The 15,495-nt window shown below is 47.3% G+C and overlaps 1 protein-coding gene across 1 annotated transcript; it reads right to left on the bottom strand.

The window, feature by feature from the left end:
- Nucleotides 1-2,275: 2,275 nt before the first annotated feature.
- On the bottom strand, nt 2,276-9,730 carry LOC104152550 (keratin, type II cytoskeletal 4-like). The gene is made up of 9 exons (XM_009687954.2): nt 9,118-9,730; nt 7,722-7,936; nt 6,533-6,593; nt 6,077-6,172; nt 5,147-5,311; nt 4,609-4,734; nt 3,934-4,154; nt 3,509-3,537; nt 2,276-3,379 (listed from the first exon to the last, which is right to left on the bottom strand). Exons 1-9 carry the CDS (start codon nt 9,658-9,660, stop codon nt 2,985-2,987), a joined length of 1,851 nt encoding a protein of 616 aa, XP_009686249.2. The 5' UTR covers nt 9,661-9,730; the 3' UTR covers nt 2,276-2,984.
- Nucleotides 9,731-15,495: the final 5,765 nt, after the last annotated feature.

Raw genomic sequence — 15,495 nt, 5'->3', positions numbered from 1 at the left:
TGCGATGGGAAAATGAGGTTGTCTTCATGCTTTCATGACCCCCAAAAAAGGCAGATTGTCCCAAAGCTGACAGACAGGTTCGGATCAGATATTAGAGCTGAATGAATATAATGGGATTAAGGGTGTGGTTGCCAACAAGAGAGAGGGAATTGTCATTTTAGGCTCCCACAGTCTTCTTTCAGCCCACTGTCTACAAGGTATGCAAGTGATGCAAAGGCTGGGGTGAAAATGCACTATTTCTGTACCTGGCTAGTTTATTGTGTGCAGGGGGCCGCTAGGATGGGCTGGGGTTCATGGGCTCACACCCAGAGGCAGATGTGGCTCTTTCACACACCTCTGGCATTTCGGATCAGCTCTGCTAGACTCTGAGGAACCACGCAAATGCATGTTTAGAGTGATGCCCAGCAGCTTTTGGTTCTCTGAGCCTGCTTGGGCCCCAACCACGCCAGAAAGTCCTCAATCTGGAGCTTGCTCCTGGCCTTTCTTTCCAAAACAGCCTGATCTACATGATCATCTTCAGGCAGGCCACAAAAAACCCAAGGGTTTTGCAATACTTGGGGCTTGAGAAGGGCAGGGAGGATTAAAGGTATTTTCCCAGAAAGAGCCAGACATGAGAGAGCTGCTTGGCTGCTTTGGTACCTGGGGAGCCAGGTGGTTATTGGTGTGCAGTTACTGTTTGGCAGGTAGGTGATGATCAACATAAATAATGAGCTGTTGTGGCACCGAGAGCTTTTTGTCTGGGTGTTTCAGCTTGTTATTTACATACAAATGAAACAGTCAAAAATCGTATGCGTTGGGACAGAAAAGCTGAAGATAACCATGTCGAAAGACATCCTCTCCCGGTTGGGAGGGAAGCCCAGATTTTGCTTTCTCCACAAGGGCTTATCCATGGGGGATTTCACTGCCCACCCTGGCCCAGACAGTGGCACTACGGCATGTTGAAGCCATCTGGCACCTGATGATCACATGTACTAAACCATCTTGCTTTCCATCAGGAAAAGTAGTGCAAACCCACTACTCTCTGCACAGCCTTTGTGATGGGAGAGCAGCGGAGGCGAAGCCCAGCTGAAGGGAACCAGCAATGGATCCATCACCGTCACATTGACGTGGACAGATGAGCCAAACAGGGTTATTTAACTTATTCCCCAGCTGGCGGAGCAAGACACAGGGAGGCTAGGACAGGCAAGTGGTGAGTCAGCAGGGAAATCTAGGAAGTAGAGTGGGAAGTCAGGGAATAAATTATGACATCCTATCCTCGGTGTATATTAACGGGCTAAATTACCTGCCCACACCCTATGCTGCTTCCAGACACGGTGGGGAGAGTCAGGTTTCTCCAAAGGATGATTCAGACTGAGGCTAACTCAGGGGCTTCCAGGCCTTGCCCAGATGAGCAGTGGGATGAAAGCAGCTGGCACGGCTGCTAGGTGGGACGCAGCTTGTTTTCCTGAGATCCAGATGTGCCTCCAGCAGTGATGCAGGACTCCCTGGGGCAAGCCCTTTGCAGCCATGCACTGGGGACCATCTCGCAGGGCACCGTCATAGGGAAGCTGGGAAGTACAAGTGCCAAGGACATGAATATAACTTGGCCCATCTCAGCACCTCTCTCTCTCATCCACATGGCACACAGGGTCTCACCGCAACTGCAGTCGATCACCTCAACTGGTGGGAGCAGGGTTTTCCTCTTTCTGTAAGGGAGGTTCATGGGGGCCTTCTATTTAATTCCTGCACGCACTGATGTTGGTGTAGGTTCATGTGTTTTAAAGAAGGTGGAAGTATTTAAAGAAGAAAGAGCCTGATGTTATATTTTGGAAAGGTATACTTATTTTGTTTCAAAATGAGCCTACTTTTGTTGGAGTGTTTCAGGGGTGGGGTTTGGGATTTTTTTGTTTGTTTGTTACTACTTAAGCTGGTTCCCAGTAATTTCTTTAAACAAGAGTCCGACTGCTTTTTTTGTTCTGCCTCCAGAGATCCCAGACACTGGGAGAGATCCCGAGTAAACTGCAGATCCCGTGTTCGGTTACATTTCCTGGTTGACTCTGCATTTCCAGAGTTCCTTGTGGCCACGCTCATTTCTGGATGGAATAAAGGTATGCAAAAGCACAACAGCAAGGAGAGCAGACAAAATGTCTGCAAACTTTGTCACAGCTTCAGTTCTTGCTGGGTAGAAACCGCACCCATGTGGGGTTTTGTTTGAGAAAACATCTATGCTTTTGTCATACCATGGAAGGAAATAAAACCCAAGAGACAAAGCATGAATTATGCATGTAGTTTATTGAAGGTACAGCTGAAAGTTTGGAGTTCTGGATAATAAGCGGAGGATAATCAACTGTTCACTTATACATTAAAAGCATGCAGTCTGTCTAACTAGTACACACACAGGAAAAACAACGCATGCATTTAACTACAGAAATATAAGGTGCTCATCAGTTTGTAATTAAAATGTGCTCTACCAAACTTGATGTAGCAACCTGGACCAATTTGCATAACCCTTACCAGCCCTCTCATTAACAGGAAAAATTGGATTTTCTGCTGTCATTAAGGAAGCTGAATAACAGCTCCAGTTCCATCTTGGACAATTAAGATGTGGCTTCTCTTTCTGGAAATTGGAATGACCAGATTTTCCGTCCTTTTGCAATAGCTGTGCTAGGGAAAATGTGGTGAGAAAATCCCTGGTGAAAAGGGATCAAGCAGAGAAGACCAACTTAAGAGCAGAGATAATGTGTGAACACAGCTATGGGCTTTCTAAAATGAAAATTTCTCTGGTCTGAGATCTTGGGAGTAAATTTACCCTAAGAGGGCTGGGCAAGAGACGGTAATTTGGGTCATGCAAATAGTTTTCGGCAGAGTTGCTAGTCTAATATTTGTATGGGCATGGGCACTGCATGGTTGTGTGATTCCTATAGCTGTCAGAAGGCAGGGAAATACTGTTTTATTGCAGAAATGCTGATTATTTTAAAATGTGATGTGTTGTCGCTCTCCGGACTCTATCGGGTTGTTCTGACTACGCGCACGGCTGTACTGTATCTGTTCCCGGGGGCACAGACCCCTGCACCTGGAATGATGACACTTCCCGGGTTGCACTGCTCCACGCCAGCACACACGACGCTTCCCAGGTTGGCTACACCAGGGGAGCACTGCACCGTGTCCGCCCCGGAGATCACTTCCCGCCCCACGCAGCTCACCACGCTCCTTGCCCCAAATCCACCCCCTACTCTGGGCAGGCAGTCTACGCTCCGGGCGCTAAATCCGGTGCCGCCAACACCGAAGGAGGAAACCGCTCCTAATCCAGAACTGGCCCCTCCTGTCTTCACTGCGCATTTGCCTCCGATTCCAGATAGGGTTCTGCACTCCCCGACTGTGCCACCACCGCTGACCACAGCTGTGAGGGAAAAACAGGTTCGGTCACTCCCCAAGCAGGCTCACGGCTCAGCGTAAAACTCAGCTTATAAAGAAACTTAGAAGCTTTTAAGGCTTATAAGGAAACAAAGGGAATGCTTTGTTGACTTACCTACGCTCACTGGGTTGCCCGTACATATCCTGTTAGGAAAAGAGATGTCACAAAGAGGTAGTCAGGGAACTACTCCCAAATACACCAGCAAACAGAGCTGGTGCCCAGTAATTGCCTCCTCAGGAACCTTGCAGACACTTCAGCTTTACTGACCACCCACGTTTCTGAGATGTTGGTCCAAATTGTCCACTGAACCAGTGGAGGCTGAGTCCCTAAACTCCATCGCTGTCTTAATATCCCATCCTTTACCTGTCCTGCAAGCAGGAGATGTGCCTGGCGTACTGCAACCCAGTTGCCCTTGGACAGTGCAGGGAGAGCAGAGGCAGTGCTTCTGCATGTGCCGTGGGGAGCTGCATCCACCCTGGCATTTCTCACTGCCTCTCCTCCCAGCCCTCAGCACAAGGCACAGCTGGGGATTCTCCTACCTGCTCTCTTCTCCTTCCAGCAGTGTCCTATATGTGGCAATCTCAATGTCCAGAGCCAGCTTGACGTTCAGCAGCTCTTGGTAGTCTCTCAGCAAGCATGCCATTTTGTCTTTGGCCTGCTGCAGGGCAGTCTGCAGGTCAATCAGCTTCTGCCGGGCATCTTTGAGGGCACAGTCGCCCCGCTGCTCCGCATCACAGATGGCGGTCTGCAGAGCTGCAATCTGGGAACAGCAACGAGTGAGGTGTCTGGCCTCGATTCGGAGAGGCATCTCCACAAGGTTGCTCATGTCTCCCCTTGTTTCTCAGCTATTTTCCTCCAGGAACTGCCAGAGAGCCTGGATTTATACTGGAAGCCTACATTTGAAATGGCCAAGATATTTGGGATGAAAGGGAGTGTGTCAGCTGCACCCCTGTGGGAAGTGTACAGCAAATAGTACTTCCGTTATAGCCAAATCAACTGGCTTCCACTTATTTGGTGAGTGAGAAATAAATCTCCCTCCTTGTGTTTAGATGACCTTGGAATGAGAAGCTACAAAGACAAACTCTGAAACTGGGGGGTTTTGTTGAAGCCGAGGCTCAGTGAGGTGGGACCTGGCGTGAATAAAGCCCTTTGCTGGAGAAGCTATGTGCCTCACAGGGGGAGCTGCCCGTGCGGCTTTAAACTACTCATCCTACCTGTTTCTTCACATTATCCGACTCGCACTGCAGCTTCTGGATCATCCGGTTCAGCTCGGCTATCTCGCTCTGGTTGTTTCTCAGGTCATCGCAGAACTTGCCTCTGCTACTGTGGAGCTCCTCCAGCTAACAGCCAGGAACAAGATGACGTTAGAAAGCTGTATTGCCCCTTCCAGGAAAGGTGGTACCTCTGGAGTCGCACCGACGTCTGTGCTCCCAAGGAAGTACCCAGACATGACCTCACCATGGCTGGACAAGGCCCCGAACATTTGCCCTTTGGGAAGTGGACAGTGTTCCTCATGGGTCTGCACAGGAGAGACCTCTCTGAAGTAACACTGTGCTCTGCCATGCTCTGTCTTTATGGAAACAGTCCAAACACAGTTTGCAGAGATTTAGTATGACTTTCTCTAGCAAGCTGCAGCAAATGTGCACTTTGGAGTGGCATTTCAGCTGCATCATGGGAGATAGAAATGGTCCTCAAGGATTTTATTGGCCAGGGCCTTATATTGCCATTTGTGCTGGTGGTGTGATTACTCACTCTGGTTTGATAGAAAGCCTCGACTTCAGCCTTGCTCTTCTGGGCAATCTCCTCATAGCAGCACTCAACACTTTTGATGATGCCCTCCATGTCCAGGTCCCGGCTGTTGTCCATTTGCACAATGACAGAGGTGTCGCACAGTTGGCAGTCCAGCTGAGCTCTCTCCTGCAAGATCCATTGTGTTTCAGTCCCCTTGCCTCAACCAGCCCAAGCTAAGCTCTTCCTGTTCATGCACAACTAGTCTAGGGTTCTCCAGGTAGGTGGCTGGTTTCCAGCAAGACCTGGCTGCTGGGAGCTGTTGTTATGGCACAACGTGAGATTGCTGCATGCAATTCCCTAAGGAAGGGTGGGGAATCCTAGTGTGGCAGCTTGCTTCATTGCTGCTTGGCAATTCCAGCTGCTTCAGCATTTCTGGGCTGTGAATCCCTCCAGAGTGAGTGCTTTGGGCCTGATTGTCTACAGATTTGGTTAAACTAGATGAAAAACAAATGTAAACCACTGCCTCTGTGTTTTGGTAAGAAGGTGTTACATTGTAGCCAAAAGTATCACTTTCACCAAACTGTTTTGACTCATGTGATGAAAGACGTCAAGTACTAAAAGCATTTTGGTTTTGAAGCGTGGAAGTGAGAAGTTTCAGTGGTTCCTAGGCACAGATCTGTTGAGAATTTTGGAGGTTTTTTCATGCAAAAGATCTCCCACATCACAGCCAACTATACGCAAGAAAATGTCCTTTGCCTTCCTAAAGCATGTGCAGTAATGTTGTTCGTAAGTACATATGAAGAGATGGAGTTTTTTTGGATGTGATTGCAGAATTAGACATTTTAGAAACATTTCAGAAAACCTTGCGTTCAGTTTTGCTGCAACAGCCCATAGGGCAGCTTCAGGGACGCAGGTGGAGCGTCCTCCCTGGGGCAGCAGCAGGGCTCTTACCTCAGCATAGATGCACTTCAGGAACTCCAGCTGCTGCCGCAGCAGGCCCACCCTCACCTCCAGCTCCTCCTTCGTCAGGTAAAGACAGTCCACATCCTGGAGAGACACCACATGTTCAGTGAAAGAGGTGAAGAAACAGTAACTGTGGCAAAGCCTGTTCTCTCTGCCTGTTCTCTCTGCCAAGAAACCTCACTTAAGGAAGTGAGGTTTCCAGCCTTTAAGACTACCTATATTTGCATAGTATGTTCTTAAAACCCATGATTGATGGGGGTTCTCCAAATTCCTCAGGTACTATCTATTTTGAGGCTAACCATTTGGGAGGATGAGCAGTCAGGCAGCGTCATCACGCTGAGCCATGACCCTCTGTTTCTTTTCCTGACCCAGCACTTGGGTTTTGTGTCCATGCCAGACACTCTTCAGTTGTCTCTCATTAGCTTTGTCCGTGGCATGACTTACCTTCTTGAGCACCACAAACTCGTTCTCTGCAGCTGTGCGCTTGTTGATCTCATCTTCATATCTGTTGGAGGAGAGGAGAGGGGTGGACTGCTGAGCCCAGACGAACAACCAGCGTCAAAGCAGCCAGTGCACAACACTGCAAGCAGGGTTAAACCTAGGCCCGCTCCCTATGAACTTTGTATTTCCTTTTTCATTTTGCTTCGTTGCTATTTTTTTTTCTCCCTACTGGGCTTTGTTCAGCACTTTTAAATAATGCACGCTAGCAGTATCAGTGTCTCACTGATGCTGGGCTAGGGAAAGATGGCAGTAAATAAGGTTAAACTGCTACAAATGCAAAACTGGACTTCAGTTGAAGGTTGGTCTTCTTCTAGTCCTGCTGCTGTGTGAGAGCTTTTTCTGAAACGTCTGCCTCTTTGCTCTGAGTGTGTATGGGGAGATCCAAAGTGCCCTGAGGGAGGTCAGGAGCTTGAGCAATCCTAGAAACTCCCAGATGCAGTCGTGAGGAAAGCCAGCCCACAATGGCCAGGTAATTGGGACCTAGAAGAACTTTCACAAGATGAGTCTGACCTCCTTGCTGCTAGCTCAGCAGAAAAAACGCGTCTGAGATGCTTGACTGTGAGATCTTTGGAGTAGGGACTACTCTTATATCCTCTGCTGTGTATCAGCAACCACCAAGAGTCCTGATTTATGGCTCAGTGTAACACACGGGAAGCTTTTCAGGAATATTTACATCTTAGATTAAAAACCGAATCCTCACATTCCCTCTGGGAAGACAGAATGAAGCAAGGAGACAGTGGGGATAACGTGTGGGTGGAGACAAATAGACTGAGGGTTTTGTGGGAATGGATAGCACTGGGGGCATGAAATTTGAGGGAGCCACAGAGGCATATTATGTGGGAGATTTGATAGGACAAGCCACGGCTGAGTACAGGAATAATAGAGGAAGAGTGCTTCCCCGCTCCTCTCCTTAAGGAGATACCGTGGCTGAAGAGCTCTCCCCGTCCATTACCAGCATCTGAGAGGCAGCAGTTGGACCCCAATACAAGAAAACAGCCCGGTACTAGTGTGGCCTGCCCATTCTTGGACCCCAGAGGACTCCTGTACAATTTCATTGGCTTCATGCTCAAAAACGCCACTTGAAGCTAGCAAACGCCCTAGTCTGCAGCTTCTGACTGCGTGTCCTACTTACTTGCACTTGTACTCTTGAACCAGGTCCCTCAGGCACCGCTCCTCGTTTTCCAGCCTCTCTCGCTCCCCCAGCACACACTCCAGCTGCTTCCTCAGGTTGCAGATGAAATTCTCAAAAACCGGCTCCAGGTTTCTCCGGGAAGCTGGGAGAACGTACTGCTGCAGCAGCTCCCACTTGGTGGTCAGCACTTTGTTCTGCTGCTCCAGCAGCCGGACCTGGGGACGCAAGAGATGCAAAGGTCATTGAATCCTGTAACATCCCTGTCAAAGGTGCTTTGAGTTTCTCTGCTTCAAAAGGGAAGAAAAATAAAAAATCAGAAATGCAAAGCACTGATTTCTCAGCAATCTGAGTGAAAACAGCATCTTCTTTCAGTAAAACCTGGTGTCACCCAGGACCCAAGTCTAATCTCATATCACAGGCTGAACAACGTCGGTGTGTTTTCTCTGTGACAGGAACAACACGTTTGACTAAAGCGCAGTTCAGCCATATACTCTCTCCTCCTCCGTGACGACCCGCTGCTGGAGAATCCACTGCCTTCTCCAATGAGTGATTACAGTAACTAGCCTTTCGCAGTGCTAAAAGCTGCATCCAGGATCTCATCTGAATGTATCTGATTTAAACTCTAGCCACGGATACTTATCATGCCTTTCATTTCTAGATTAAAGAACCTTTCTATATCATGAATAAGTCATTTTGCAATGGGAGGATATAGAGTGGCTCCTCTTACATATGTTTGATTTCTTTCAACAGTAGAAATAGCTGAGGAGGAAAAGAAAGATTAGACAGAGCAAAAGTTTTGAAAAGTCATTTTCTCCAATATACCTCTAAATAGCAACAAAACTCCTTAGTGTTAGCTAAAATACCAAATTATAAATTATATATTTGTTTAGGAAATCACCAAATAATTTCACAGATGGAGTGGAGGGACAAAGAAGTTAAGCATTCATTTTATTTTAGCTAGCCATCTATCTTTCTACATCTGTATGATGAAGCACGCACACTATTCAAAAACACTGAAGTCCTTTGGAGTTTGTAGAGTGCAGGAGCTTAAAACCAGATTTTTTGAACACTTCTATTAAGAGTTTCTGTTTTGCCTGTTTACACTTCAGTGGCTCAGTCCCTTCTCTCACAAGTATTGATTTATCCTATCACTGGAGCTGCTCCTGCTTAACAGACTGGTAAGTTAGTGATCACGAAAAGCTAAAGTAGCTGTGCTGTTGCCTTGGTTGAAGTCTAACGTTGAGACAGTCTCTGTGTCAGGAGAACCACTCAGAAACCATTGCAAGAACGGGAGTCAGTAGAAATAGCTATGTTTTTTGTCTCTCTAGAGGTGCCTATCCGTCACAGCCTGGGCAAAGAAGACAAATAGTGTGCACAGAGGGATTTTGAGGCTCACCTTGTCAATGAAGCAGGCAAACTGGTTATTGAGGTTCTTTATCTGCTCTTTCTCGTGGGTCCGCACTTGGCATTCCTCTGGGTCGACCCCTACGCAGAGGGGCTTGAGGAGCTCCGGGTGGATGCTGACGCCTCGGATGCCTTCAGATCTACCTCCCGCGAGTCCGACGCCACTGCTGTAGCCTCCGATAGTGACACCATCCCCAAGGCCTCTGTAGCTGCCCAGGCTCCCATAGCTTCCGCAGTTACCAAACCCTATGACAGTGCCCACGCCAAAGCGGCCTCCACCGTAAGCCACGCCACGTCCCACGCCGGCACCTCCGTAGACCCCGCTCCGGCAGCTCCCACCGAAGGAAATCCTTTGACCTCGCCCCAGGTCGCAGACACTCCGGCTGCTGAAGCCACCAATTCCACATCTTCTTCCCACCGGCTGGCAAACGGAGGCTGAGCTGCTGTTGCCCCTGCCGAGGCCGCAGATGGCAGAAGCAGAGGAAAAACCCCTTCTTCCCAGGAGAGAGCTGGAGGTGTAGCACTGTCGACTCATGGTGGCTTGGTCAAAGTGGATGTGAAGCGGTAATGGCAAAGCAGGAGAGCAAAAGAGGAGCAGAGAGTGAAAGAAGGAGAGCTCCTTTAGCTTCTCTGAGGGAGAGCCCTTCTCCTTATATACCTTTCAGGAGGTGCCTGAGATGCAAAAATTTAATTTATCCACTGGGTTTGGTCTGCCTGACAGCAAGGAATGGCTTCCAACATTTTAAACCCACAGCAAACACTTCTATCTCATATGAAATAATGTGGAAATTAAAATAAACTGCTTTGCTTGCAAGCTTCAGTTTCAGGACTTATATTTTACTTAATTAATCTACTTCCTTATTATGTAATTATAGTTTAGCAAAATAATTCAAGGGGTTTTTATTCATGGCTTGTTTACGGTTTCATTTCACCACAGTGTTTAATTATGTTTCAGGACCTCCTGCAAAATGTCATGGTGATGCCATCCCTTCCAGGGTCTCTCGCCAGCTCAGAGCCAGCTCTTGAGCAATGCCCAGTGACGACAGGGGAGAAGAAACGCGTGTCCTTCAAAGCATGGCACTGACGTTGTCAGAAGCATCCTTGTAAGCATTCAGTTCTTCCTCTCGGGGGTACAGTTGCGATGCTTGTAGATGCCTTGGATGCAGCCGTGTTTGCCAGCTTGCAAGCTGGCAAGCGGATCCGGTTGGCGATCACAGTATTGATCGAGTTCACTCTACATGTGATGGGGCAAATGCTGAATTCAGGAGCGGGAGCAGTGCTGATGCTCTTGCAAATTTGGGGATGTGCACATGAAATGCAGTCACTGGTTTGACTGTGGTTTGACGTCTCCCTTAGAGCATGGTGTTGAAGATAAGGCATTTCTGGGAAGTGCTCGGTTGCAGATGGCAAAGTGTTTTATTATTTAATTATGTGCATAGGGAAGGGGATAACTGGGCATAGTATCTGGCTGTGATGTGACTGGCACATATGGAGGATTCATGCAGGCAGTAGCTGGAGATGCGACAAAGAAGTGAAATCAAGTGTTACGAACAGGTTGAGAAATGTTAGCCGGAGTGAACTTTTTTCCTCTTATTCCTGTGACACACCTATTTGACGTTAAATTATTCTAGTAATATCTGTTAATGAGAAGGTACATACCTTAATTAAAATTCTCAAAAAGATTTTTTGAATTTGCTTGGAAACAAATAAAGTACTTTTTTTGCCTGAACAAAGGGGTCTAATCACAGAATCACAAGTGATTGCATAGCTTGTCTTAAGAAGGCTTTGCATCTTTGCTGAGGCAAACTTAACTGGTTCTGGGAGGATTCCTAGTTAGTTGTATGGTAAACTTGAAGTAGATAGTCTTGAATTAAAAATAATGCAAAGGAAGTATCATGATTTAGAACATGTGGAGTCTCTCCAGGCAAAGATCTTCCCTTTTTTTAATAGATCTCATAATTGGATGAAGTGAACTATAAAAATATTGCATGCAGTTTTCATCATGTAGTAGTTCTGTTGCAGCTGCATTGGTCTGAGGATATTGGGACGCAAGTCTTGCAATGAGAGGTGATTTTATTTATGAGATAGCTGGAGAAAGCAGAGAAGCTTTGGGGCACCGCAGCCCTTTATGTCATTGTGCCCATGGTAATCCAAGCACCTGAACCTTTTGCTAGTAAGTGAAAAGGGATATTATTTCAGAAATTTGTTTTATTTTTGTACTGAAGTTTTGGTGCAAGCATCATAGAGGACAATTGGATGTGTAGTCTGAAACCAAGGCTTGAGCGCTGCCTTGAAACAGGGCACTCATGGGTGGTCTAAAGCATCGTTTAGCCTTTCGGTAGGTCTGTACAACTTGAGCTTCGGGACCTCTTTTCACTGGCATAACCATGGGCAGCTCCTAGGCTGACTGTCGGTGGTGGTGGTAGCAAAATAGGCAGAAGTTCAGGCCATCAAACTACTGGCACAAGTGGCTGTGGTCCTGCTGGCTGTTTTCTGCACACCTGAGCCCTGCACACCCAAGTTGGTGCAGCTATAGTGGGGAAGAGATGAGATGTTTGGGGTGGTGACCACTGATGCTGAAATGCTGGGTGGGAACCAGTCACTGATCCAGCAGGAGCACGGGGACAGACTCCGTCTCCTTTTCATGGCAAGAAAGATGCCACCCTTCATCCTTGAGGGCAGCAACTTGCTGGGTTTTCCAGCCATGAGAAATCTGGATCTTGTTCTGCTCAGATCTGCTAGGTGGCCCCCTCAACATGTGGCTTGTGCCGTTTGAGGTCGGTAGACCTAGTTGGAAAAGACCAACAAGACCTGATCTCATTGGCAAGGAGGGAAAATGCTGCTTGTGGGACATCCCATCCACGTTCCTCCACCAGCCGAGAGCTCTGCAGCAGCCTCTGAGGTCCCTTCCTGCATACGAAATGCTGCCGGGCTGTTCCTTCGCAAGCTGAAAGCAACAAACCTGTGCTTCAACATTCAACTCCTCCTTCCAGCCCTAAGAAGTGGCTGCTTCCAGGTACCCAGCCTCGCACATCAGAGGGAAACAGTTCAGGGCAGTGCTTGTGGTTTCAGCTGCTGAGCTTTCAGAAAGCCCATCTGCAGTCACATGGTGGAAACCCTGAGCTCTGGTTACATAAACTTCAAAGGAGGAAACACTCTGAGGCGATTTGGTCTTCTTAAGAGCAGGATTGCCATTGTTTTTATTTTGTCCGCCCTACTCATGCAGAGCACTAGTTCAAATCAGAAGCAAAAGTTCTCTTGTTAGAGGCTTTTCTTCCCTTGTCTCTGTGCTTCGTCCCTGCTGATTGCAGGTCCGATAATGTTTGAAGTGCTTTAGAAAGAGAATAACCTTCCTCTTTACAAGGAAGAGAGAAAACCACAGCTTTCAGGCTGACAGGATTCAGCAAAGCTTTAAAGCAGCAGCTTACACCCTGATTGACTGGGGAAACCCCTGAGGTCCTTGGCCCAAAATATGCCTTGAACTGTAGTGGCTTCCATGAGACTTAAGCCTTTGAGATTTACGTGTATCCAGATGTATTGGGGTACATTAATGCAGCTTAAGTGCCTTGCTAAATTGGGGCCTGTTAAATCATCAGTGTGGCTAGGTAGATCCTGGGGGCTTTGCAGCCTTCTGCTATGATTCTGGGTGAAACAACACAACCATCAAAGCTTTTGCCCACTGAGAAAACCACCTGTTTAAGACCCTTTCCCAAGGAAATGGGTTTGGCAGGTCTTGGCATCACGCTCTCACTGCCGTTGGCCGGTGTTCAGCCTCCCTCCCTGCAGGCTGGGCAGTTTTCATGGCTCCCTGTGAAAGGGACCGTGATGTCTCCATTAAAATGACTAATGAGGCCCCCGGGACGTTGTCCCTGGGGTTTCGTGGAGCCGGCCCTCCAAAGGTCACTTTTCCAGGTCTCTTAACTGCAGCTTGATTCTGCTCCCACATCAAAGCAGACAGTGGATTTGTGGGGACAGGGCCTGGGCAGAGACAACAGTCTGGGCTCCTTCCATTGCCACTGGGCGCCTTGCTCTCCTCCCCGTGACCTGGCGAGGATCTCTCCACAGCCGATCCACAACTGTTATGCTTCTCACCCTCAGACTGGCTCTACCCCAGCCATTAAATAGCATTCATGCTGCTTTGGGGCAAGAAGATGGACAAGATAATTCCTGAGGTCCCTTTCTGACTCTTCCCTGAGCAGCTGTGGTCACCACCAATACACACTATCAGTGCTTGCAATAGAGCATCTGCCAGATAAGACCGTGCCAGAACCTTAACCCTCCCGCGGCATTCTTTCTTCTGGAAAGAGGATCTGTGCAATAATAAACTGTAGGTGACTGATCAGGTATTGTGGCAGGATGGAGATATTAAGCAAAGCAGACAAGAATATAGCTCCCAAAGGGGATGTCTCACCCAGGGGACATGGAGAGCTACCTACTAGACAGACCCTGTGTCCGCTGTGGTGCACTGGCCCATCTTGGTGCCCTGAAACCAAGTCCAGGTGTTTCATTCAGGGGAACGTTGTCATATTCAGGACAGTTCTTTATTCGTGCAGTGGAAAACGTGGGTGTAGGACACAGAGTTGCACGTATCTTTTGGGCAAAGCTTGCATGCCTTTTGCTGGAAATACTGACTGCAGTCGGTGGGGTGCCAGCTGCAACAAAAGACAGGCTATTTGGATTTTGAAAATCTCCATTTGGTACCGAGTGACCTAAGCAGAGACACTCTCCTTCGTGGTTCTTATTTACCATTTTATTTTGCAAGAGACAAATAGGTTTCGTACCAAACATCATGGGCGTTTGCTCTCTTCCTTTGTAACGTTCCTCTTTTGCATAGGAATTTGCAAGACCGTTTGCGTCACCTGGCCTAGCTTTGTGCTAACACTCAGGGCCTGATGGTTTATTAGGGTTCTGAGTAATGGGGTGGAATTGGTATGGCAGTGGCGTGATGAAAGCACAACACAACAGCCAGGAATAAAATTGGGAATTGCCACTGCAGAGGGTTATTAACCACGTGCCAAGTAAAGGGTGCAAGTTTTGCACCAAAAGTGTTTTCCTGGGGAAAGGTGGGCCTTCCTCATTAAAAAAAAAGTCATGGGAATCATGTCAGATTTTGAGGTTGGAAATGCTGTATTCTTTCATGGGACAGTTGTCTCTCTCCCTCTTCTCTCCTGCGATAGAAACTTTTTAAGCAGACAGCATGTGCCTTCATGCACTGAGCCAGCCAGGGACTCCAGAGATGCCCTCCAGCAGCTGAGTGAAAGGGGAGAGTGTGGGAAGAGGGGAATTCAGCCACTGAATTTCAACTAATTCCCATCTATAGGTCTATAAATCTATGCCTCTGTTTGTGTGCACATGAGTATATATAATAATGATCATAGAAAGCAGCTCTTCGGTGTGTGCAGTTAATATAATAGAGCTAATTTTGCAAACCTATAAACAGACTTCTTAAAAAAAATGACGTAGAGACAACACACAAACATTGCATGCAGCTTATTGGCAGCAGAGCAAGAAATGCAGAGCTTTTATCAGCAATGTGATCTCAGTGTGCTGCATAGATTTAAAATGCATGACTGCAAGGAGGGATGGTGGGAGAGAGAGTTCTGTGATTTCTACGGTTCAGTAGAAAGCAAATCATACTTCTGGCCTTGTAAAAATGATTTAGCAATCCAGATAACATAAAAGAATAGCAGCACTTCTAGCATAGGGTTCTCTCACCTGAGTTCAGCTACCTAAAAAGAAGTCACCAAGTTCAAGCTAGAGGCGTGGGCTCCATTAATGGTCAATGAGAAAGCTTGGTATCATCAAGCAAAAAATGGTTTTATGCAGTCACCAGTGCAAGAAAACTTGGAGGCAATGAGTCACGCTTTGCAGAGCCACAGGTCCATGGTTGGAGAGCAGAGGTGGTGTCCACATAGGGCTACCAAACTCTGCAGAATAAAAGGACAAATATGAACCAGGAGAAATAACAATGCTATGTTTATGAACTGGCTATTCATAAAGCTTTCCAGAGGTGGACACTCAGATTAAGGTGATTACAGAAGGTATAACTTCTAGAGGATGTACCTATTATCTTAATGAATGGTTAGAGTCACTTTTGTGATTCATTTTGCCATAAGCACGCAAAAAACTCACAATGTGTCATTCCAGAAGTGGTGGCTTGCTGTATAAGCTCTATATTATGGTTCTTGTCGCTGTGCTAACTAGAGGTATAAAGCAATAGTTGTCCTAGAGGAATCTGCAACCAACTTGTATTTATCTCAACTCTAATACTCAGAATCACCTGCTCCAAAAATTGGGGTTACGTAAAACCCCAATGCTATCTCTTCTGGAAAACAGCCAGCTGAAACATTGGACACCGCAGCCTTTATTT

Source organism: Struthio camelus, chromosome 28, assembly GCF_040807025.1.
Source record: "Struthio camelus isolate bStrCam1 chromosome 28, bStrCam1.hap1, whole genome shotgun sequence".
Classification (NCBI taxonomy): domain Eukaryota; kingdom Metazoa; phylum Chordata; class Aves; order Struthioniformes; family Struthionidae; genus Struthio; species Struthio camelus.
The sequence above is the reverse complement of the archived record's forward strand: the minus strand, read 5'-3'. Positions and strand labels throughout refer to the sequence as shown.